At 42.8% G+C, this 26,345-nt stretch overlaps 2 protein-coding genes across 4 annotated transcripts in view; both read right to left on the bottom strand.

Annotated features, from left to right (window-relative positions):
- FBH1 (F-box DNA helicase 1) overlaps positions 1–26,345 on the bottom strand; it is a 194,405-nt gene that overhangs the window by 103,016 nt on the left and 65,044 nt on the right. For all 3 annotated transcript variants that reach the window (XM_069765329.1, XM_069765328.1, XM_069765326.1), the window contains 4 exons: positions 23,178–23,307; positions 15,960–16,150; positions 13,752–13,835; positions 5,152–5,246 (listed from right to left, as the gene is read on the bottom strand). In XM_069765329.1, the coding sequence (XP_069621430.1) occupies positions 5,152–5,246; positions 13,752–13,835; positions 15,960–16,150; positions 23,178–23,307 (500 nt within the window). The remainder of the gene's footprint in view (positions 1–5,151; positions 5,247–13,751; positions 13,836–15,959; positions 16,151–23,177; positions 23,308–26,345) is intronic.
- Positions 2,829–4,658, bottom strand: LOC138676234 (uncharacterized). Its single transcript, XM_069765325.1, has 2 exons — positions 4,015–4,658; positions 2,829–3,909 (listed from the first exon to the last, which is right to left on the bottom strand). The coding sequence occupies exons 1-2, from the start codon at positions 4,365–4,367 to the stop codon at positions 3,027–3,029; spliced, it is 1,236 nt and encodes a 411-aa protein (XP_069621426.1). The 5' UTR covers positions 4,368–4,658; the 3' UTR covers positions 2,829–3,026.

Below are 26,345 nucleotides of genomic sequence, written 5' to 3' on the forward strand. Positions count from 1 at the left end.
CCCTAAAAAAAAGAAAATTTTAAAAAATATAGTAATAAAAATTTCACAAAACTGTCAGTAGTCTCATTTCAAGATAAATGTAATATTGGGTAAACATGCAGTAAAGGTTATATATACAAATGTGTAATGCAAATCTTTGCTATAGAATATGTTATCTGGTTTTAGAAAATACAAACTGTAGGGTAATCATAATTAACAATTTTGGGGATTGGTATTTTAATTTCGAATGAGGAACATTTTTTATAAGGTTAAACTTTGTTTAGGTGGGTTTTACCAGCATGCGCATTGCGCATATCAAGTTCTAAGTAGTTTTGGTGTTGTTTTAAAGGGATTTTTTGGGGGGTTTTTTTGTGGGGAAACAGGAGGTAGAGGGTTTGGCAGCTTGTGCATCAAGTTTGACGGTAGAATTTTTTTTTTCTTTTGTGGTGGGGGAAATCAAAAATAAGTTGGCACTGTAGGTACTGTAGTAGGTACTGAGCCAAGACGTACACAAGCAGGCTCCCCATTTTTTTTTTAAAGTTGTAAGTGTAAAGTCCCTACAGCTGCATCTATCCTTTTGTATAGTAGCTTAGAACTCTCTTTATGCTTGCAGATTCTAGGGACCAAGAGGACCCAAGCAAGGGACCGACCGACCCAAGCTATACGCAAGCCCCAAGTTTTGGAAACAGATGTAAGTGTAAAGTCCTGAAAGCTGCATCTATCTATCTATCCTTTTGTATAGTAGCTTAGAACTCCCTTTATGCTTACAGATTCTAGGGACCAAGAGGACCCAAGCAAGGGACCGACCAACCCAAGATAGACGCAAGATCATAATGTCTTCTTCTGAGAGCCCCCCAGCACATCATCAGCAAACTGAGGTGTTAATTTTTTTTCTTCATAAATTTTTTATTTTGGTGCAACAATGGCAATTGTATTTTAAGCCTTTATGTGTTTATTCTGTATTCACAGGAATATGAAGCAGAGGGGCTAACAGAAGGAGACGGACAGGGTGGAGAAATACAAGGAGCGGGAGCGCATAGTGTAAGTTTTGAACAGACCGATCCTCACATACAATGCACTACACCCAACACAAACATTCAGCACAGCACACAATACATATGCCTCGATCAAAGAACATTATTAATTTTATTTTTTTTTTTAAATTAGTCTTCACAATCCGGGGCTCGACGTAGAGTTCCTCAAAGCACCTCCCATAGTCGTCGGAATGATAATCGCGGCGGTCGCCGAAGAGTAAGTTCCTTTTTGGTTTGGTGTTTAGTAAAATGTAAAATTCATGTGTTGTAATCTTTCCCTTTTTATTCTTATCTTTTTGTTAGGCTTCACAGCGTGCTCCCGAACAAGATGATGAAGAGGAGGGCATCGATGTGAACACCCTCATCGAAGCAGTACAAAGTCGGGAGCCGCTGTGGAACATGTCGGACCGCCGCCATGCTGACCAGTTAATCACCCGACGGCTATGGGAGGAAGTGTGCAGTGCTGTTATGGATAACTGGGAGGAACTCGATGCTGGGGCCCAGGATCTAGCGCGTAAGTATTCACACTTCATGACCTTATGTTAGGCATGATTTAATGTGGTGTATAGTAACCAATTTTTGCTTTCTCTTTCCAGGTAACAGGATTATCGTGCGGTGGCGGTCACTCAGGGATCGCTTCAAGAGGGAGTTTAATAAGGAGATGCAGGCCCCGAGTGGATCTAGAGGACGCAGGAGCAGATACAAACATGCCAGAGCCCTGTCGTTCCTCCGGTCGACGCTGCTGAGCAGAAGGTAAATATTCAACACCACATATTTTCAGTCAAACTGTAAAAATGTGTAACCTTCAATTTTTTTTGCAGCAAGGGCAATTGTAATATCCAGATACTAATTTTTTTTTTCTTCTTTAACAGCACTTTCTGCAGCACTCGGGAGCCTGCATCAGAGTTGCACCCCTCTGGAGCGATCCCTCAAGAGTCCGCCACCGGGGACCACGTCAACCCCTCTGTTTCTGCACCTTCCCTTTCGTTTGATCCCTCAGCCTCATCCACCAGCGCTGGAGCAGCAGGGCGGACTTCGTCACTTGAAGCTGCAGGTGATGAGTTAGAGTTCCCTTTACCCCACCCCTCTGCCACTGCCGCAACATCTAGACCAACGTTGTGGTCAGGACGGCAGCGCCAGAGAGGTCAGGAAAGGAGCTATGCGCCTGACTTTTTGCAGCTGAATGCATCCTTTCACAGTGCCATCAAGCTTTTGAGTGAGCAAACGTCTGCTGGGTACAATATGCTTAACAAAAGCATACTTGAACTCAGCAGTCGTCTTGATAGGATGCAATCAGATGCAAATCAGTCACCAAGGCACTGTTTTTTTCAGTCGGTCCTCAGGCACATGGAAAATCTAACTCCTGACCTGCAGATGCATGTGATGCAAGGCTGCCACACTGCTCTAGCGCAGGCGATGTCCCATGCCCCTCCACCTACCCTTCATGTGTCAACACCTTTCCCCTCTCAATCCACCGTCTATCCTCCCGTCCGTCCTCCTCCTGTCTGTCCTCCTCCCGTCCATTCTACTCCTTCGTCATTTGTTCCTTCCCCCCTTAGTCTTTCCCAGTTTTTACCGTCCCCCTTCCATTCTTCCCCTTTAACTTCTCCGTTCCCAATCCCACCAACACCTTCATACCTCCCACACACCACATCAGCACCTCAACTCTCTACACAACCTCATGTTTTCACCACCCATTCTACTTCTGTTCCTCCCCGTGATGTCCTGTCCCCCACTCTCGACGTGGTCCGCCCTGTCAGCCCCTCCGCTACTATCTCCACCCCAAACTATGAGAATCTGTAAATAAATAAACAGTTTTTTGGTTTAAAAACAATTTTATTGTCTTTCTCTTTTTTTTTTGTAAAGTTTTTAAATCACCAAGGTTATGGCAATAGTAACAATAACAGTGTTTAAAGGGTACCGTTGCAAAACATACAATGCTGCATTAAAGTACAAAGATTTTGTAAGCAAACAAAAAATGGTATTTTTACAAGTGTAAAAAGAAAAATTTTTTTACACCATTTCATACTGCCAGTCAACTGATCCTGCAGGAGACATGAAGTAGTCTGCAAAACTGTCCCGCATTCTGGAGACTGCTACTGGACTGCGAAAAGTGGGGTTTTGGTAATCCCGTAAGGTGCTTTCACAAACATTATCCTCCAGGGAAACTTGTTCTTTTGATAAAACAAAATTGTGCAGGACAACGCACGCTTTGACCACATCATCGACAGTTTCAGTCTGCAGTTTAATTGCAGTTAGCAGGACTCTCCATTTGGCAGTTAAGATGCCAAAAGCACATTCCACTACTCTTCGTGCTCTGGTTAAGCGGTAATTGTAAATTTTTTTCCTCTGGGTCAGTCCACTACTTCCAAAGGGTTTCAGCAAGTGTGGGGAAAGCTGGAAGGCATCATCTCCAACACAAACAAATGGTAATGGTGGACTAGTGGTTCCAGGGAGAGGTCTAGGGGGCGGAAAATCAAATGTCTCTCCATATAAACGGCGCCCCATTGGTGAATTTTTAAAGATTTGTGAATCATTTGCGCGTCCATACGCACCGATATCAACAGCGATGAACTTGCATTGTGCATCGGCTATGGCCATCAACACAATAGAGAAGTACTTCTTATAGTTATAAAACTGTGATCCAGAGCCTGAAGGTTTGACGATCCGTATGTGCTTTCCATCAACTGCTCCAACACAATTTGGAAACTGGCAAATTTGATGAAAATTTTGGGCGATCTCCAGCCACCTCTCCTGTGATGGCTCTGGGATGTATTCCACTTGTAGGCACTCCCACAATGCCCGGCAGGTATCTCTGATGATCCCCGAGATGGTGGATATCCCAAGTCGATACTGAAAATGGAGGGATGAGAACGACTCTCCAGTTGCAAGGAATCTGTTAACAAAACGAAAAGACAATAATTAATAAAAAAATTCAAAAAACAACATTACAGTTATAAGTCTGATGAATGAGAATCATTTAAAAAAAAAAATTACTTACCGAATAGTCACCATGAGACGCTCTGCTGGTGATATTGAGAATCGCATCTGGGTGTCTCGTCTACGTATACAGTCTTCCACATAGCCTAATAAAAACTCGAAATTTTCAGCTCTCATCCTCACATAATTGAAGAACTTTTGAGGGTTTTCCCTTAGTTCCATGTAAAGCGTGGAATAAACACCACGGGTCATACGTTGTGCTGTGATGGGATGGATCCACAGCCTTCTCTTCCGCCGCTGCCGTAGGATGCGCAGTCTTTGTTCCTCCCTCTCTCGAACGCTGACTGCCAACTGATTTGCCTCAAAAGTAAAATCCGCATAGATCTTTGCAATGTTCGCCAGGACTCCTTCCATTTCTGCCACTTTCTCTACAACCTTTCAAAGATGTGGTGTAAATACACGCTATATATAGTTTTGCAGTAGTATCCAGTAGCCAATCACATTGAAATCCTCCCCTTTTAAAAAACGGATCCGTCAAAAAACGGTTACAACGGATGTAAAAACGGTCGCAACGGTTCTAACGGATCCGTTTTTAAAACGGATCGGGGCAGCTGATCCGTCAAAAAAACGGATCCGTTAGAACCGTTTTTCCACCAAATTTGACGGATCCGTCGATCCGCCACGATGTCGGACCTAACTGACGCCACACAACTGAAGTGTGAAAGAACACTTAGACATACTTAGAATAGTGCTTGCTTCATGAAACATTGGAGCAGACTGCAAGTCACAAACTGCAGGTCACAAACTGCAGGAGACTTGAGCGGTGGCGAAAACAGATGAAAACGTTGGAAGGCGAGTATCAGACAGAGGACTTCGATTTTCAGAACCACTCCAGCGGTGCAATGAAAAAAACGCTGGAGTGGTGCTTTAAGTATACAGGGCTGAGCTGTAATAGAAGACACACCACACATACTACAGTGGTGGCGTTGTACAAATGCAGAAACAGATGTAGTAATACTGTGACAGTGACGTAAAATATGCAAATCTCAAACTTGAAAAAATATTATTCATGATGAATATGCGGAAAATTGGAAACATGTCTTAATTTCACACTTTATAGTCACACTGTGAAATATCAGTATAATATTTTACATATGTCCTCAGAGTTCAAACCCATTTCATTGTACCATTTACTTACCAGCAAAAGCCATTATTTTTACAATATGTCCTGCTTGAATATCATGGTTTATTATTTGCTGCTGTTCATTTGTAAGATTGAAGGTGGGCTTATGTCTAAAATGAGAAAATTAAGACTTATTGTCAGAACACAAATGAAGATGTCATTTGTTCCATAATATTCCATAAAATAATTACGGTAGATGTTTTATTAAGGAAACCAATAAAGGGTTTTGGTTGGAGTTCAACTGTTCTCTAGCACCACCACCACAGGGTGCATGAAAGAATTACACAATTACACTTTATAGAAAATTGGTTGAGTAAAAAGAATACATCAGCCTACTACAGAAATATATTTTTGGACAGTGTCAAAAATTAAATAAAACATTTACGGTAATACATTTTTGATAAAAAAAAAAAAAGCATAAAAGTCATCCCACCAGCGCCAAGGTGTACCCAGTCGGGACGGTCCTAATCTCTAAACAAAAACAATGTTTTCCATGTACCCTATGTTATTTATACGTACTATTGCTTACTTACTTATAGCAGGGTATATGTTCATTTTATTTCCATCTTAGGTTTTCGCTGTTTAGTGGCTGGTGTGAACACGCTCCTACACTTTGCATGCACACCAACTTACACTACAATTCATTTCTTTTGGTTCTACTTTAATAAATATCAGTATAATAGAAAAAAAAAAATCTCCAGAAAAATGACAATATAAGACCATTAAATTCTCAGCAACCACCTAGTTAGGAGTTTTACCTCTATCTGGACATTTTAGGAGATAAATCCAATGCATTAAACACCAATTTATCATTGCTCTTAATATGAACATAATTCCAATTCTCAGAGTAGATTAGAAAATTCTGGTAAGCATAAAACAAATAGCATGAGGTCAATCAGGGTTTCCACAGAAGAGTCAACCTGGAAATGGTCCCAAATTCTCCTTAGGAAGGCTATCTTTGCAAGCAGGTGTTTGCTGCGTCTTTTCTGCAGAAAAGATGCGTTTTTTGCAGTACTAACAAAAGCAAGAAGATTTCAAAAATCTCACATACGTGCTGTTTTTCCCTCAATTTGAGAACTACAGCGGTTTTTTAAATCTGCAGCATTTTTTCTCCTATAGAAACCAATGAGAAAATACAAAAACCACAGAACATCAGTTTTGCTGTATTTTTTTGGGAAAAAACTACCGTATATAATCTACTATATAATTGTCTAAGGGTCACTTCCGTCTGTCTGTCTGTCTGTCACGGATATTCATTGGTTGCGGCCTCTGTCTGTCATGGAAATCCAAGTCGCTGATTGGTCGCGGCACAACAGCCACGACCAATCAGCGACGGGCACAGTCCGGAAGAAATGGCCGCTCCTTACTCCCCGCAGTCACTGCCTGGCGCCCGCATACTCCCCTCTGGTCACCGCTCACACAGGATTAATGCCGGCGGTAACGGACCGCATTATGCCGCGGGTAACGAACTCCGTTACCGCCGCTATTAACCCTTTGTGTCCCCAACTTTTTTACTATTGATGCTGCCTATGCGGCATCAATAGTAAATAAATGTAATGTTAAAAATAATTAAAAAACAAAAAACCTGCTATACTCACCATCCTTTGTCCACCGAGCCGCTCTCGCCTGCCACCATCTTCCGTTCCCAGTGATGCATTGCGAAATTACCCAGAAGACTTAGCGGTCTCACGAGACCGCCAAGTCATCTGGGTAATTTCGCAATGCATCCTGGGAACGGAAGATGGCAGCAGTCACGCGCTTAACGCCGGAGCTTCGCTGGATCCCAGGGGTGAGTATATAACCATTTTTTATTTTAATTTTTTTTTTTTTTAACAGGGATATGGTGCCCACACTGCTTTATACTACGTGGGCTGTGTTAGATACCGCGTGGCTGCTATACACTACATGGGCAGTGTGATATACTGCGGGGGCTGTGTGATATACTCCGTGGGCTGTGCTAGATATTACGTGGCCACTGTTATATACTGTGTGGGCAGTGTTATATACTACGTGACTGGACAATATACTACGTGGCTCTGTGCTGTATACTACGTCGCTGGGCAATATGCCACGTAGCTGGGCAATATACTATGTGACTGGGCAATCTACTACGTGGCTGGGCAATATACTACGTGGCTGGGCAATATACTACGTGGGCTGTGCAATATACTACGTGGGCTGTGCAATATACTACGTGGGCTGTGCAATATACTACGTGGGCTGTGCAATATACTACGTGGGCTGTGCAATATACTACGTGGGCTGTGCAATATACTACGTCGGCTGTGCAATATACTACGTGGACATGCATATTCCAGAATACCCGATGCGTTAGAATCGGGCCACCATCTAGTCTAGTATAAGCTGAGATTTTCAGCCCATTTTTTAAGGCTAAAAGTGCCCCTCTCGGCTTATACTCGAGTCATTGTCCCAGGGGGTCGGCGGGGAGGGGGAGCAGCAGGAGTGGCGGCTGTCACATCATACTCACCTCCTCCCGACGCGGTCTCTGCACTTCCCTGTTTCTCCGATGGTCTCTAGTGCCTGCAGCTCTTCCTGTGTTCAGCGGTCACGTGGTACTGCTCATTAAAGTAATGAATATGGACACGACTCCACTCCCATAGGGGTGGAGCGCATATTCACTACTTCAATGAGCGGTACTATGTGATTGCTGAACACAGGAACAAGCTACTGGCGCGTGCCGGAGACCATCTGAGAAGCAGGGACATACAGAGACCGCGCCAGGAGGGGGTGAGTATGACGGGGGAGGGTGAGCCATGCGATATTCACCTGTCTCCGTTCCACAGCTGAGCTCTGTCTTCCGCATTCTCTGGCTGTGACATTCAGGTCAGAGGGCGTGATGAAGTGGTTAGTGGGCGCCCTCTGCCTGAACAGTCAATGCAGAGACCCGGAAGACACAGCGGCGTACTGCGGTGGAATGGGAACAGGTGAAGATCGCAAGTGCCGGGGGCCTGAGCCAGCGGCAACACCGGCACCTGGCCCCCAAAGCACGCCGGTGTCCCGCCTGCTCAGGACACCTGCACCAGACCCCAGCGATGAGAGGTCTCATTTTTTTTTTTTTTTTTTTTTTTTAAATTGCAGCAGCATATGAGGCATATTACTCTATGGAGCATCTTATCAGGCCATCAACCTTTATGGAGCAGCATATGGGGCATATTAGTCTATGGAGCATCTTATGGGGCCATCATTAACCTTTCATGCAGCATTATATGGGGCATATTATTCTATGGAGCATATTATGGGGTCATCAACTTTTATGGAGCATTATATGGGGCATAATACCTATGGAGCATCTTATGGGGCCATCATTACCTTTTATGCAGCATTATATGGGGCAGATTTTAATATGGAGCATCTTATGGGGCCCATCATGAACTGTATGGAGCATAATATGGGGCTCCCGATTCAATATACATATTCAAAAACATTTAACCTACTGATGTCTCAATTAAGTTTACTTTTATTGGTACATATTTTTATTTTTGAAAACCAGTAGCTGCTGCAAAATTAGAGGTCTCGGTTTATACTTGGGTCAGCTTATACTCGAGTATATATGGTAACTTTGTTAGACATATACTGCAGACAAATGACATGTAATTCAAACACAATAAAGAACCACAGCAAAAAAAGCTGCAGTTTTGAACAGTGTTTTTACTGCCAAAAGAGCAGATTTTTTATGCAAATAAACAATAAATTGCAGCGTGCTAACATAGCCTAAGCCCTTACTTACTGTTTTTCATAATACCTCTATAGCGCAGGCGGCCCCAACAAAGGCTCCATCGCTTTTTCCCTCGGCTATTGTTACCCAATTCCCTACCACACTTTCTAGTTACTTAGGGTAACAATAGCAGAAGGAAAGAGTACAATGGGAATGGTTGGTGATATCAACTTCCTGTTTGTGGCACATTATTATATGGGAGGGGGAAAACATTTCCAGATGGGTGGTGACCATGGAGGACATTTTGAAGTTGGCCATTTTGGATCCAACTTTATTTTTTGGGTAGGAAAAGATTGTGGATGCCATGCTGCATTTGCAGAACCAATGAGGTGACTAAAAAGCATAAAGCCCTACAAGTGACCTTATTTTGGCAACTAGAACCCTGAATTATTTCATCTAAGGATGTGGGGAGTATTTTGAACCCATAGGTGCATAACAGAATTGTAGAAGATTGGACTGTGAAAACCAAAAAAAACCCACAGGTACCTCACAGAATGTTATAACATTGGGGCATGGAAATAAAAAAAGAAAAAAAATACATTTTTACCAATAAAATGTTATAGTAGCTGCACATTTTTCATTTTCACTTTGGGTAATAAGAGAATATGTAACCAATATTTTGCTATCCAATTTAACCCAAACACTGATATCCCGTATATCACTGGACACTACTGTTTGGATGCACAGCACAGCAGAAAAGCACCGTCTGTTGGGGCACAGATTTTGCTGGAATAGATTGTGGGTGCCATTTTCAGAGCTCCAAAGGTGCCAGAACATCATAAACACCTCAATAGAGAACCAATTTTGCAAATTTCACACTCTTACAAATTCATCTACAAGTGAATTACTATTTTCGCCCTAAGGAGTTTTTTCCAGAGGAAATAAAAAGCATAGAGTGGATGTTGCATAGTGAAAACTGCAAATATGGCATTTTAGTGCCCAATACATTTTGTCAAGCATTTTCATGTGTAAACGCTAACTGCGGTTTAGGCAGAGTGTTGGGCTGAGAGGGGAGAAGGGGCATTTGGAGCTTAGATTTTTCTGGATTTGTTTTTGGATGTTATTTCGGTTTTCAAGCTTTGAGCTACGTGTAAGGCCGGGTTGAGACGGGCATAGTTCATGGTTGGTAAATCAACTGCAATTGGAATGCCTGAACTGACCATAGGTCATTTGACCCCAAATTAAAGCCTCATGTATCCATCATGCCTAAATTTGGGTCAGAAAATCCTCAGTCAGCCACAGCCTTTAAATTATCAGAAAGGCCAGGTTTAAAATGGGAGTGACTCGTGGTTCGTATACGGTCCACAATCGCAATGCCTGAACTGATTGAGTTGTCAGATCAAAATTTTGGCTAAGTGCACACGTTGCAGAATTGCTGCGGAAATTTCCACGCCATTTCTGCAACTCCTGCCGCGGGTATATCGCATGCAGAATTGGCATGCGTATTCCTGCTAAATACTAGCGTTTTGCAAGCGTAATTAGCTTGCAGAATGCTAGCGTTTTCCAAGCGATCTGTAGCATCGCTTGGAAAACTGATTGACAGGCTGGTCACACTTGTCACACATATAATAAGTGGGCTGTGTTCTATACCGCGTGGCTGCTATATACTACGTGGCCAGTGTTAGATACTATGTGGGCTGTGTTATGTACTGCGTGGGCTGTGCTATATTTTATGTCGCCTGTGTTATATACTGCGTGGCTGCTATATACTGCGTGGGCTGTGTTATGTAGTACGTGGGCTGTGTTATGTAGTGTTTGGGCTGTGTTATATACTGCGTGGCCACTGTTATATATTGTGTGGCCTGTATTAACGCATCGGGTATTCTACAATATGTATGTATGTAGCAGCCACATAGTATATGCACAGGCCACGTAGTATTTGTCTACTACATACTACATGGCTCCTATATACTACGTGGCCTGTGCTATATCCATACATGCATATTCTAGAATCCTCGGGCCACTAATAAAAATAAATATATATATATATATATTTTCTATAATAGAACGCTGGGAGCGTCACTCTGTCCGAAGCCTTTATAGACTGCGCAGTCGCAAGCGCCGGCGCAGTCTGGCCCTCACAGAGTGACACTCCCAGGAGATCGCGGTATGCGTAAGCACTGAACGCATACCGCGATCTCCACCGGAGAGTCAGGGACCATGGACGCGCCAGGAGGGAGGGTAAGTATATTCACCTGTCCTCCGTTCCAGCGCTGCGTGTGGCTCCGTCTCCCGGCTCCTCTGCTGTGACCAGTCCAGTCACAGGCAGAGGAGCCGGAGTGTGTGTGTTCAAGAAAATGGCGCCGGAAAGCGCGGACTGCGCAGGCGCCAATTCCTGCTGCCGGAATCGGCGCCTGCGCAGTCCGCGCTTTCCGGCGCCATTTTCTTGAAGACACACTCCGGCTCCACTGCAGGTGTGTCTTCAAGAAAATTGCGCCGGAGAGCGCGGACTGCGCAGGCGCCGATTCCTGCTGCCGGAATCGGCGCCTGCGCGGTCCGCGCTTTCCGGCGCCATTTTCTTGAAGACACACCTGCAGTGGAGCCGAACGATAGGTGAGTATGGTATTTTTTTTTTTTTTTTTTATATGGCAGCAGCATACGGGGGCATATAATACAATAGTGGCGCAGGATGGGAGCAGCACATGACAGAACGGGCGCAGGATGGCAGCAGCACATGACAGAACGGGCGCAGGATGGCAGCAGCGCATGACAGAACGGGCGCAGGATGGCAGCAGCGCATGACAGAACGGGCGCAGGATGGGAGCAGCACATGACAGAACAGGCGCAAGATGGCAGCAGCGCATGACAGAACGGGGGCGCAGGATGGGAGCAGCACATGACAGAACGGGCGCAGGATGGCAGCAGCACATGACAGAACGGGCGCAGGATGGCAGCAGCGCATGACAGAACGGGGGCGCAGGATGGGAGCAGCACATGACAGAACGGGCGCAGGATGGCAGCAGCGCATGACAGAACGGGCGCAGGATGGCAGCAGCGCATGACAGAACAGGCGCAGGATGGCGGCAGCACATGACAGAACGGGCGCAGGATGGCAGCAGCACATGATGGAGACCATATACCAATATAAATGCTCGCCACCCGGGCGTAGAACGGGTTCAATAGCTAATATATATATATATATATATATATATATATATATATATATATATATATATATATATATATATATATATATATATATATATATATATATATATATATATATATATATATATATATCTCCCTATACTATGTGTAGACATTCATTTGATCTATTCTAACCTGTCAGTGTGATTTTACTATAGTACACCGCTGCGTATTTCTCGCAAGTCACACGCATGGTCCGTGTGTAATCCATATTTTTTTTTTATATTTCCATATTCATAGACTTTCATCGGCGGATTTTTTGCGCAATATGCTGACAAACGCAGCATGCTGAGATTTTCTCAACCTGTAAGATACGGCCGAGAAATATAAGGCAGATAGGAGCTGCCCATAGAGAAACATTGGTCCGTGTGCAATGCGTTGTTTTTGCGCCTCTCATGCGTCCGTATTCCTCTCTAGTGTGACCCCGGCCTTATACTTGAGTTAATAAGTTTTCCCAGTTTTTTGTGGTAAAATTAGGTGCGTCGGCTTATATCCAGGTCGGCTTATACTCGAGTATATACGGAAAATAAAAATATACTTAAAAAGCGTACAGGATATTTTAACAAATGTTTAATAGGCTAGAGTAGGGCCCGGCCAAAGGAGTCTACCATGTTGTGGCGGCGGCTTAAAAAAAAAAAAAAAAAAAAAAATCTTTTGGCCAAAACAAAAGCCGATTGCTATGTATGTGATATGGTGTTAGATGGGAACTGATAATGTGTGATTGGTGAGGATGTGGTGCAGAAGTGGAGGAGTTTTTTGATGAGTGGGCAGAGGGACTGTGGAAGGTTTCAGGGTTTGAGGCGAAGCTGGGATGGAGCCAGTGAGCAGTCTCAAGGGGCCCCGAAAATGTTGCCAGTATGGGAGGCAGCCCTGTGCCCTCCCACTAGGTGAAATAAAGTGTTTAGCTGCCCCTGGTGTGCTATACCCTCTCAGACATTAGGCATCTCTGCTAGGTGACAAAAGCAGGAAGAAACAACCCAAACGAGAAAACTCAAACAAAAATCATAAGAAACCAATATGACTTAAACCCAAGAAAGAACAACAACCTACAGACAATAAGAACTGACCCCCAATGTATTCAAAGAGAAAGATTTTACAGTAATAAAGAAAAGCAGTGCAGAAGACCAGATTCAGGTTGTGTCCTCTACCTAGGAACACTAGGCTAAAACAGAGCTGTCTAGTGTCCGAGGAGAGGGAGGCAACACTTTTGTTCACTTAGCTTCAAGCCTACTAGTGACAGGGCGCATACCCAAGGTGAAGTGGCCCTCAATGCTATTACAAAGAAACCTTGGTATTATTCATTGAAATCCCTCGTGTTTGTATGGCTACGAGTCCAGTGGGCGGTCCTATTCAGTGACTGACAGTCTTCCCTGCATGACTGTGTATGTAGAGATAGCGGTCAATCACTGAGTAGGACCGCCAAATGGGCACATGTATACAAAACACCAAGGATATTAATAAAAGTTATACTGAATCTTTCCAACAAACTTGTGTCATTCTGCTAAGCTTCTCCCACTCCTATACCGTGCTGGCCACAGATTGTATATGCACAATGTCACAGGTTCTTGTTAAGATGTGATCCCAAAACTTTTGTCTGTAAAGTTTATACGCACAACTACCTATTCCCTCTTCACACTGTAGATGAAGTAAAAAGTCACATCCATGAGAACTACCAGACAGGTAATATCTTAGCACTTTATGTACATGTATGTGGAAAATTAGAAGCACAAACCTTTCATTTTGATAGGATGGCATTTTCGGCTGTGTGCTGCTGTTCTCCAGAAGATACAGACTATAGAATAGATTGTAATGGATCCTGGTTACATAGTAGAAGCAAAAGAAAAAAAAAATCAAAAGCATATTGGTTATAGCAGTTTCCATTTAACATGCCAATTTATCAGGGAATTGAAATGGAGCAATAGGCATCTAGTGGTCAGATACAGGTATATAGGTATACCAACAGCTTGTGATTGTATGTTTGCACAGGTGTTTGAGAAAAAACAGCTAGTGAGTACTGGTGAAAGGACAATAGGGGCACATGGATGTTTGGGCTGAGCTGTCATTTATTATGGCAGAGTTTTTGACAGATTATTTTCAACAGTTGCCATCATATAATGAAAGAGAAACCCAATGGCTACCAGTTGTCTAAATCTATTGTATGATAAAATCACAGCCATGTGTAACCAGCCTTACTACACTAGAAACGCGGCCATTTTAGTCAAATAGTGTTTAAAGGAAAATTGTGATTAGGTTGATGCTGACTGCAACCATGTACAGTTGCTCTGAAATGCTGCAGCAATTCAGAGGATTCCTACTTTGGGGACTAGATGTCTCCGCTGCATGGTCACACACGGTCTCAGGCCATCGTCTCCCTGTCCCGATTCCAATGATTGACAGATCTCTCTATGCACAGATATTTTGAGGGACCTGTCAGTCAACTGGAAGGAGGCCCGACATGCCTGCCAGGGGCCGCATCATACCAGTCTACGGAGACAACTATGCACCAGCAGCTTTCAGTGCATTTCCGAGGATAAGGAATCGCATCAGACTAATGGGCTTTCCAATGTCCTGCTCCAGCTGACTGACAAATCCCTTGCCATGTGTGTTCATAAAAGAAACCAGTCAAAGATATCAGGACAAAGAGAAAGAAAACCATCATAAAAAGCTCTGACAAACGCAGAAATGTCTGCGCTACCACTTTGTGACTTATGGCATTTTCATTCCATTTTTGCCCAGCTCCGACAAAGTGAGAAGAGATGTGCTGTAAGAGGCGTAGCGACTAGTGATGAGAACGTGCTCTGATAAGGTGTTACCTGCGCATGCTCGTGTGCTAACCGAGTGTCTTCGGCGTGTGTGAAAAATATGTTCGAGTCCCCGCGGCTGCATGGCTTGCACCTGTTCAGCAGACACAACACATGCATGGATTGCCTGTCTAACGGCTGAGAGACAAGAAGCCCTAGGGACTCTGAGCACACAGAAGACACACAGCTAAACACGTGCAAGCTCAGATAACGCCTAATTGAGCATGTTCACTAGTCACTAGTAGTGACCCCTGCTTGCCACATTCATGGCGAGCGGCGGGGTACCTTGCGCCATGAATCTTACTCCAATCCCAAAGGCGCATACCTCTTTCCACCTTGCCTGACTAGTTAGGGTCGCACGCCTAATTAGACGCCTCGCCCTCCAGCCCACCACCTCATCAAAGCTGCTGTGAAAAACACCAGTATTGGTAAATTGGGGCCACCGTCTCTTGCGGCTTTTCAGAATAAAGCATACATGGAGGCAATCAATAAATACTGGCTGCATGAATCTAAAGACAGGATCCCTTTAAAGTGAACATCCACCTTTTAACAAAAGGTTATTTAGGTTTCGGTGTCTTCAGTAATAAGTTCACTATATGAAATGCATATTTTCCATCTTTATTAATCATGCTGATAAATATCAGTACTTTTTAAACTTGCAATTACAATCAACCCATTACCCGGATATTGCCAATTTTCTTTTTTGTTTTTGTTTAGCTAGTTACCTAGATTACAGGTATCTGCTGCAGTCTATCAGCAACGGAACAAACGTGCAGTTCTTGCAAGTTTTACGGAGCTTGTAAGCACTGCACTGAAGCAGTCAGGGATTGCTGGAGCGTGCAGTTCGCTCCTGATTCCGGCCAACTAAAGCTTAACTGCACTTCTGATGGTTCAGAAGCGAAGCTGCCTCATACAACAGCACTGAGAGCACACCGTTTCATCAAGAAGAGCAAAGACTGTTGCTGGTCTAAACTGTCAATCAAGCGGCAGCGCCAGCTCCTCAGCAGCCATGATGTTGGGAGCAGTGCACTCAGATACCTGGTATTGCAGATCCTTCAAGTTGACAAATCTGACCAAAATGCTTGTGTGACTTATTTTAGATTTTTTTTTTTTTTTACAGTGTTAATTTTCACTTGTACCTATTACTGATGCCAATCTTCTGTTCTCTCATGGCAAAGAGACAGGTTGCTAAACAGTATAATGCTTCCATGACTTCAATAAGCGGTAAAGGAGATCTAGAATGTCGCAAGCATCTCATTAACCTCTGAATATCATCTACTTTGGTTGATAGGAGAACAATTACTGCGAATAATGCCCAAGCATTCACTTTCTGCAATAAAAAAAAAAAAAAAGATTAATGCATTAAAAGGGAAGTAATCATAAAGGGACCCATTTTTGTGTTAAATGTCGCTTTTTTATAAAGTTTTGGCATTATTTTTTCTTTTTTAAAGGCAGCCTGTCACCAGAAAAAATAAAAAAAAACTTATTAACTGACAGATATGTGTTAATCTGCAGGTTAATAGCATTTTTAACCTGCCTGTGCCTGCACTTAGCTGAACACTGCAGGGAGAAAGCTAACATTATTCCCCCTGCAGAGGTCCAGTTTCAGTCACAGGAGCGCACTGGTGCTGGTTCAGTCACTGCTCTGAATATACAGAGCAGCCGCTGTAACTGTGCCCCCGGCCCTGCCTGACCCTGACACTGCACTGCGGCCGGCTGTCAGTCAGGGTGCCTGGGGAGCCCCGCTTCCAAAGCACATTCTCCACTGCACAGCTGAATCATGACGTGCACCCACCATTAAAGGGAACCTGTCACCTGAATTTGGCGGGACTGGTTTTGGGTCATATGGGCGGAGTTTTCTGGTGTTTGATTCACCCTTTCCTTACCCGCTGGCTGCATGCTGGCTGCAATATTGGATTGAAGTTCATTCTCTGTCCTCCATAGTACACGCCTGCACAAGGCAAGATTGCTTTGCGCAGGCGTGTACTATGGAGGACAGAGAATGAACTTCAATCCAATATTACAGCCAGCATGCAGCCAGCGGGTAAGGAAAGGGTGAATCAAACACCCGAAAACTCCGCCCATATGACCCAAAACCAGTCCCGCCAAATTCAGGTGACAGAGTCCCTTTAATATATAATTAGTTATTATGCAACCCACCATTCCACCACTGTGGCCCCCACTAACTATAAATAGCCATTTTCCCCACCCAATAAAAAAAAATTAATTACCATTACAACTCTTTCCACAATTCAATACCAGTCACTCTTGCATCCTCAACTCAATGCCCCCATTCTGTACCTCCCGCTCCCCCAATTCATTATATTTACATGCCACCCTTTACCCCAATTCATTGTCATGATGATGCCCTGTGTCCCCCACCCTCTATTCATTATCAACTGCTCTCCCCCACCCTCAATCATTTGCTCTCCCCACACCCATATAATTCATTTCAGTACGGGTATCCTGGCGTGCGTACATATTACCTAAGCGATGACATCATCACGTTTTGAGCTCCTGCGACACTTCACCGCTGACCCAACCAGCTCCCCGTACAGGAAAAGCGGAGAACTGATCGGAGCAGCGTTGAAGTGGGTCCTGTACGTGGGGGCCGCACAGAATGACATGGCAGGTCCAGTTCAGCCTGCGGCTTTGAATTTGACACCTATGTCGTAGCAGATGACCCCTTGTCCTCGTCACAAGTCTAGGCGTAAAAAGATCATTAGAAAGATCTCTGTACATTATAATAAGATCGTCCCTAAGACTTCGTTTTTCCAAACTGAATAACACCAAGTTTATCTTGGTACTCCACCCATTCCCATAATAACCTTGGATGCCCTTCTCTGCAGCCGCTGTAGATGAGCCATGTCCTTAGAATACTGTGCACAATTTTGGTCTCCAGTGTATAAGTGTGGCCGCACTAGTGACTTGTTTAGAAGTAAAGCTCTCGCTATAAGCATCTCTTTTAATGCATCCCATTATTTGATGAGCCTTGGCAGCAGCTGTCTGACGCTGGTCAATAAGTTTAGTTGTGACTAGTGGATCCCGAGTCATCAATTGAACATAGAGGTGTTACCTGGTATGTAATCTGGTCTGTGCTAAGGAAACTACTACATATTGTCATGATATGAAGTATTTACAGGAGGAGCCTAAAAAAAAAAAATAGTCAGTGGCCAGTGTGAAAATTGCAAGAGCACTCATTTTGTTTGTTACAAAGATTGAATATTTAACTATAAAAAAAAAAGTCACAAAAAAATATATAATGCATGCAACGAAAACCAGTAGGTAATTTTTGTTATGACGGCTTCCCTTTAAAGGGCAACTCATTTTAATTTTTTTTTTTCATAAAATCAATAGTTTACATGAAAAACTTCGTAATCTAGCTTAGCGAAGACCTGTTTTGTTTTTTTTTCCCCTCCTCAATATTCTCTGTTCACAGGTCTCTATTAAGGAGGTAGGAGTTGCTGCCCACAATTCTGGGTAGAATTGTGACTTTCCTTTCAGCAGCAGAATGTCCGTCTGCCGCTACCATCTTCCATAGAACAGCATGAGCAGAAAACATTATCTCTCTGACTAATGGGGAAATCAGTCTTCACTGACCACAGATTGTTCAGATTTCCCCTAGGAACTGACAGTGAAAGAAGCCAGTTTCCATGATCATTTATTACACAGTTGCTTATTTTCATGTGGGACTATTCGTGCTTGAAATAAATATTAAAATTATGGCTATGCTTCAATTTTAAATTATTGCCGACCAAACACTGATAACTTAGAATATCAAAAACCACATCAGCATATAAGGAGGCTATGTTTCTCTGTATTTCATACACTGGACACTTTTACTTACTATACACACAATATTATAAAAGTTACATAGTGATTATTATAATGGCAAGAAAAGAAGACACTGATTCGGCCAATTAAATGGCTTTAAATAAATCCAAAGTATTGGTGGCTGGCCACAATGATACATTGAGAAGACCGACACTGCTGCTGCATGTGCAGTTTCTATAGTTGGATGTTTAGACCCGATGAACTTGTGCCTGAAATGCTTTGACTGTTGCCCTCTAGTGACCGCATGCTGATACTACACAAATTTAGCTTAAAGTGCAGGTTATCATTCTGCAAGTCTGCAAAAATAGGGCACTTTTTTTGCACTGCCTGTAAGAACGCCACAAGAAAAAAAAAATTCTAACAATATATATTTGTTTTTTTTGTTTTTAAAGATTAAATAAAATTAGATTACTTTGACTGTAATTATGGTCATTTTAGTTTACATTGAATAGACAACACATAAGAGATGCAAAATAAGTATCTACTCTGCAGAAAATAAATAAATAGCAATAGTTTATGAAAATAAAGTACTTAGTTAACATAATATTGATCCAAAATGAACTGGAATATAAGTTGCTGTGCATGCAACACGTAGGCCCGTGTTCACACTGGTCACTAAACAGACAAAATCCAAGAAAAAAAAAAAAAAGAACAAATACCCTTTACTAAATAAATAAAAAGCATTAGTGCATGAAAAGAACAGTATGTGGTTAACATTTTGAGCAAAAAAACAAAAGCCATCCCACCACATCAAGGTGACCCTATTTGGGACGGTCCCAACCTTTAGTATTAGAGGTTTCCATTTTTTCTTTGAGCTCGACATTGTTTATATATCTCTCTCCCATCGATGGGTGTCAATTAGTCAGGGTTTCCGTCCTATTAGGCCCCTATTCAAATGTACGTCATTTGACACATGGTAAGGTTTTAATACTAGCAGTTAGGACCATCCTGAATAAGGTCACCTTGATGTGGTGGGATGGCTTTTACTTTTTTTTTTTTTCATCAAAATAATGTTAACCAAGCAGCCTGTGTTAATTTCATGCACTATTCTTATTTATTTACTTCATGGTATTTGCTCATTTTGTTTTTATCTTAGGTTTCAGCTGTTTAGTGGCCAGTGTTAATATGCCCCTACACGTTGCATGCATACCAACTTATATTCCAGTTCATCTCTTTAGGTTTTAGTTTCTAGTGGATCCAGACAGTCTCTTCTAATCATTTCAAAAACCTGACCTGCACATCCAAACATAGACTGAGTGTGAACAGGTGCTGAACCCAGAGTCGCCAACTCGTATATAGTTAAATAAATAGGGCAGCACACTGCAGCGCCAAAACATGTAAACTTGAAAAAACGAAATTTGAACTGCATTACTGCACTAGAAATATGAAAAATGAGAGCTTTTAACGCACAAAAATGGCCAATTTTATGTGTACCTCGTAGCCACGTTAAGGCATCTCTCTTATACGAGGTCCTAAGTTTGACCTACCTCATTGAGAATAAACGTCTCCATCTGAACGGGTACATGTGAAACCTCTTCTTGGACTCAAATTCTCTCTCTCTGTGGAGGGGTATTGGACCTACTATAATTAAAACACCTGAAGCTAGGAGGCGGGGAGTGCACGATCAGAAGGCTAGAGAATACATTTCAAAAACCTGACCTGCACATCCAAACATAGACTGAGTGTGAACAGGTGCTGAACCCAGAGTCGCCAACTCGTATATAGTTAAATAAATAGGGCAGCACACTGCAGCGCCAAAACATGTAAACTTGAAAAAACGAAATTTGAACTGCATTACTGCACTAGAAATATGAAAAATGAGAGCTTTTAGCGCACAAAAATGGCCAATTTTATGTGTACCTCGTAGCCACGTTAAGGCATCTCTCTTATACGAGGTCCTAAGTTTGACCTACCTCATTGAGAATAAACGTCTCCATCTGAACGGGTACATGTGAAACCTCTTCTTGGACTCAAATTCTCTCTCTCTGTGGAGGGGTATTGGACCTACTATAATTAAAACACCTGAAGCTAGGAGGCGGGGAGTGCACGATCAGAAGGCTAGAGAATACATTTCAAAAACCTGACCTGCACATCCAAACATAGACTGAGTGTGAACAGGTGCTGAACCCAGAGTCGCCAACTCGTATATAGTTAAATAAATAGGGCAGCACACTGCAGCGCCAAAACATGTAAACTTGAAAAAACGAAATTTGAACTGCATTACTGCACTAGAAATATGAAAAATGAGAGCTTTTAGCGCACAAAAATGGCCAATTTTATGTGTACCTCGTAGCCACGTTAAGGCATCTCTCTTATACGAGGTCCTAAGTTTGACCTACCTCATTGAGAATAAACGTCTCCATCTGAACGGGTACATGTGAAACCTCTTCTTGGACTCAAATTCTCTCTCTCTGTGGAGGGGTATTGGACCTACTATAATTAAAACACCTGAAGCTAGGAGGCGGGGAGTGCACGATCAGAAGGCTAGAGAATACATTTCAAAAACCTGACCTGCACATCCAAACATAGACTGAGTGTGAACAGGTGCTGAACCCAGAGTCGCCAACTCGTATATAGTTAAATAAATAGGGCAGCACACTGCAGCGCCAAAACATGTAAACTTGAAAAAACGAAATTTGAACTGCATTACTGCACTAGAAATATGAAAAATGAGAGCTTTTAGCGCACAAAAATGGCCAATTTTATGTGTACCTCGTAGCCACGTTAAGGCATCTCTCTTATACGAGGTCCTAAGTTTGACCTACCTCATTGAGAATAAACGTCTCCATCTGAACGGGTGATGCCTTAACGTGGCTCAGTCTATGTTTGGATGTGCAGGTCAGGTTTTTGAAATGTATTCTCTAGCCTTCTGATCGTGCACTCCCCGCCTCCTAGCTTCAGGTGTTTTAATTATAGTAGGTCCAATACCCCTCCACAGAGAGAGAGAATTTGAGTCCAAGAAGAGGTTTCACATGTACCCGTTCAGATGGAGACGTTTATTCTCAATGAGGTAGGTCAAACTTAGGACCTCGTATAAGAGAGATGCCTTAACGTGGCTACGAGGTACACATAAAATTGGCCATTTTTGTGCGCTAAAAGCTCTCATTTTTCATATTTCTAGTGCAGTAATGCAGTTCAAATTTCGTTTTTTCAAGTTTACATGTTTTGGCGCTGCAGTGTGCTGCCCTATTTATTTAACTATATACGAGTTGGCGACTCTGGGTTCAGCACCTGTTCACACTCAGTCTATGTTTGGATGTGCAGGTCAGGTTTTTGAAATGTATTCTCTAGCCTTCTGATCGTGCACTCCCCGCCTCCTAGCTTCAGGTGTTTTAATTATAGTAGGTCCAATACCCCTCCACAGAGAGAGAGAATTTGAGTCCAAGAAGAGGTTTCACATGTACCCGTTCAGATGGAGACGTTTATTCTCAATGAGGTAGGTCAAACTTAGGACCTCGTATAAGAGAGATGCCTTAACGTGGCTACGAGGTACACATAAAATTGGCCATTTTTGTGCGCTAAAAGCTCTCATTTTTCATATTTCTAGTGCAGTAATGCAGTTCAAATTTCGTTTTTTCAAGTTTACATGTTTTGGCGCTGCAGTGTGCTGCCCTATTTATTTAGTCTCTTCTAATCAGACTTATGGGCTGTAGACATTTATCACTTATAAATCAATTATTTCTTACGGTTTTCCAATGTGTCCGTTAAAAATATTGTCTATCAGCGATTTTCTGATAAGCTATCCAGGAAAAATAAAAACATTTGTAACCCTGGCGGGGATACAGTATTCAATGCATGTGTGAATAATGCTTTTAATTAAAAACAGGAATATCTGATGAGCAATTCATGCCCGTATTAATTACTATACACTTCATTGCATTTTAGACCACTGGTTGGTAATAACATTCAATCCAACTCTAAAGGGTATTCTCATTTATGTGTAATGGTATGTCCAAAGGTATGCTTTGTCCCCTTTTTCTCACTGTAGGGTGCCTGAGTGCTGATGTACAGTCCACTTAAAGGGATTCATTCAGCACAGAATGACTTAAAACCAAGTCCCGCCATTTGGTGCTTTATGGAGGGGCCAGTCATTTATATACGGCTTCACACTTGCTTGTTTTTCAATCATCACCACCCCCTTCTCTGGCCTCTTGAGCTGTCAAAGAAGGATGTTGAAAGTGGGGAAGGTGTATAAATGATTAGCATAGCCATGATGCACCAAGCCCCTGTACTGTGTTTCAACAGTCATTCTGTGCTGACAGTCCCTTTAAGCTCTCCCTGCACCATGGAGCTCCAGTCAACATGGCTGTTCCAGGATCTGCACAAAGGCCCATTAACGTAAATGAGTGAAGGTCGGCCCCCAACGTCATAACTACAGGTGGATTCTCTCTCCTTGATACACCATCACTTGAGCAGATACCCTCTTAAACCCCACATAAGCCGTCAGTTACAATGTAGTTTGACACAAAAAGTTGAACCTATACTTTATGGATGCCAGCTTCATAATATGTATATGTACATACCTCACTGCTACATACAAGCTCAGGAAATCTCTGGACAACACATTTTTCTGCAATTTCATATAAATGGTGATTCTTCAGACATTCCAAAATGGCCTGCGAGTCGGTGAGATTAGACCAAGAGGCAAAGTACCTATATAATATTCAAAGGTCAGTCAGTTGGTAAAAAAAAAAAAAAAAAAAAAAAAAAAATATCATCCACACAGCCAAGAAATTAAAATCATTAATCTGAAAAGCATAAAATACAAAGATGTAACAAGAAAGCAAGAAAGAAAGCAAGAAAGAAAGAAAGCAAGAAAGAAAGAAAGCAAGAAAGCAAGAAAGAAAGCAAGAAAGAAAGCAAGAAAGCAAGCAAGCAAGCAAGCAAGCAAGCAAGCAAGCAAGCAAGCAAGAAAGAAAGAAAGAAAGAAAGAAAGAAAGAAAAGAAAGAAAAAATTTGTGTTTTTTCCCGGACTAGAAAATCCTTCCAGGCATGCTCAGAATGAAAAAACGGGATACGTCGCTGGATTCCTGTGTGTGACGGTCAGCGACGGATCCTGTGTCCATAAGCTTCCATTATAGCCAACGGACAGCGCAGGGCCCGTCGCTGAGCAATTTTCCGACATGCAAAAAAAAAGTTCCTCTGACGTTGTCCTCGCCCGACGGACCGCTATTTTCCGACGGATCCAGTGCACGACGGATGAAACGGAAGGCCATCCGTCGCTAATACAAGTCTATGGGATAAAAAACAGGATCCTGCAGAAAAATTGGCAGGATCCTGTTTTTTCCAAAAAGCGACGGATTTCGACATGAGGAAAATGACAGAAGTGTGAAAGAGGCCTAAGTGGTGACCCTCTATTTTAGCAGTATGTCCTATCAATCAGAAGTGCACAACCCGCAGCCTGCACTGCGCCCAATTGTGGCCCCCGCAGTCGTGAGCTGAAACCACCGATTGCATAGGAATGTGATCAGCAGTGTCAGCGCCTCTGCATGAGAAACACCGGGGGGCCAACACCTCCCGTGTGGCTGTCAAGCCAATAAGTGCTTTCTTTTAACCCCTTCATGACCCAGCCTATTTTGACCTTAAAGACCTTGCCATTTTTTGCAATTCTGACCAGTGTCCCTTTATGAGGTAATAACTCAGGAACGCTTCAACGGATCCTAGCGGTTCTGAGATTGTTTTTTCGTGACATATTGGGCTTCATGTTAGTGGTAAATTTAGGTCAATAAATTCTGCGTTTATTTGTGATAAAAACGGAAATTTGGCGAAAATTTTGAAAATTTTGCAATTTTCACATTTTTAATTTTTATTCTGTTAAACCAGAGAGTTATGTGACACAAAATAGTTAATAAATAACATTTCCCATATGTATACTTTACATCAGCACAATTTTGGAAACAACATTTGTTTTTGCTAGGAAGTTATAAGGGTTAAAATTTGACCAGCGATTTCTCATTTTTACAACGAAATTTACAAAACCATTTTTTTTTAGGGACCACCTCACATTTGAAGTCAGTTTGAGGGGTCTATATGGCTGAAAATACCCAAAAGTGACACCATTCTAAAAATGCACCCCTCAAGGTGCACAAAACCACATTCAAGAAGTTTATTAACCCTTCAGGTACTTCACAGCAGCAGAAGTAACATGGAAGGAAAAAATTAACATTTAACTTTTTAGTCACAAAAATTATCTTTTAGCAACAATTTTTTTATTTTCCCAATGGTAAAAGGAGAAACTGAACCACGAAAGTTGTTGTCCAATTTGTCCTGAGTACACTGATACCTCATATGTTGGGGTAAACCACTGTTTGGGCGCACGGCAGGGCTTGGAAGGGAAGGAGCGCCATTTGACTTTTTGAATGAAAAATTGGCTCCACTCTTTAGCGGACACCATGTCACGTTTGGAGAGCCCCTGTGTGCCTAAACATTGGAGCTCCCCCACAAGTGACCCCATTTTGGAAACTAGACCCCCCAAGGAACTTATCTAGATGCATATTGAGCACTTTAAACCCCCAGGTGCTTCACAGAAGTTTATAACGCAAAGCCATGAAAATAAAAAAAAAAAATTATTTTCTCAAAAATGATCTTTTAGCCTGCAATTTTTTATTTTCCCAAGGGTAACAGGAGAAATTTCACCCCAAAAGTTGTTGTCCAGTTTCTCCCGAGTACGCGGATACCCCATGTGTGGGGGTAAACCACTGTTTGGGCACACGTCGGGGCTCAGAAGGGAAGTAGTGACTTTTGAAATGCAGACTTTGATGGAATGGTCTGCGGGCGTCACGTTGCGTTTGCAGAGCCCCTGGTGTGCCTAAACAGTAGAAACCGCCCACAAGTGACCCCATTTTAGAAACTAGACCCCCCAAGGAACTTATCTAGATATGTGGTGAGCACTTTGAACCCCCAAGTGCTTCACAGACGTTTACAACGCAGAGCCGTGAAAATAAAAAAATCATTTTTCTTTCCTCAAAAATGATGTTTTAGCAAGCATTTTTTTATTTTCACAAGGGTAACAGGAGAAATTGGACCCCAGTAATTGTTGCGCAGTTTGTCCTGAGTATGCTGGTACCCCATATGTGGGGTTAAACCACTGTTTGGGCACACGTCGGGGCTCGGAAGTGAGGGAGCACCATTTGACATTTTGAATACAAGATTGGCTGGAATCAATGGTGGCGCCATGTTGCGTTTGGAGACCCCTGATGTGCCTAAACAGTGGAAACCCCTCAATTCTACCTCCAACACACCCCTAACCCTAATCCCAACTCTAGCCATAACCCTGATCACACCCCTAACCACAACCCTAATTCCAACCCTAACCCTAAGGCTATGTGCCCACGTTGCGGATTCGTGTGAGATTTTTCAGCATCATTTTTGAAAAATACGCGGGTAAAAGGCACTGCGTTTTACCTGCGGATTTACCATGGATGTCCAGTGTTTTTTGTGCGGATTTCACCTGTGGATTCCTATTGAGGAACAGGTGTAAAACGCTGCGGAATCCGCACAAAGAATTGACATGCTGCGGAAAATACAACGCAGCGTTTCCGCGTGGTATTTTCAGCACCATGGGCACAGCGGATTTGGTTTTCCATAGGTTTACTTGGTACTGTAAACCTGATGGAAAACTGCTACGAATCCGCAGCGGCCAATCCGCTGCATATCCGCAGCCAAATCCGCACCGTGTGCACATGGCCTAA

This window comes from Ranitomeya imitator, chromosome 4 (genome assembly GCF_032444005.1).
Source record: "Ranitomeya imitator isolate aRanImi1 chromosome 4, aRanImi1.pri, whole genome shotgun sequence".
Taxonomy (NCBI): Eukaryota; Metazoa; Chordata; class Amphibia; order Anura; family Dendrobatidae; genus Ranitomeya; species Ranitomeya imitator.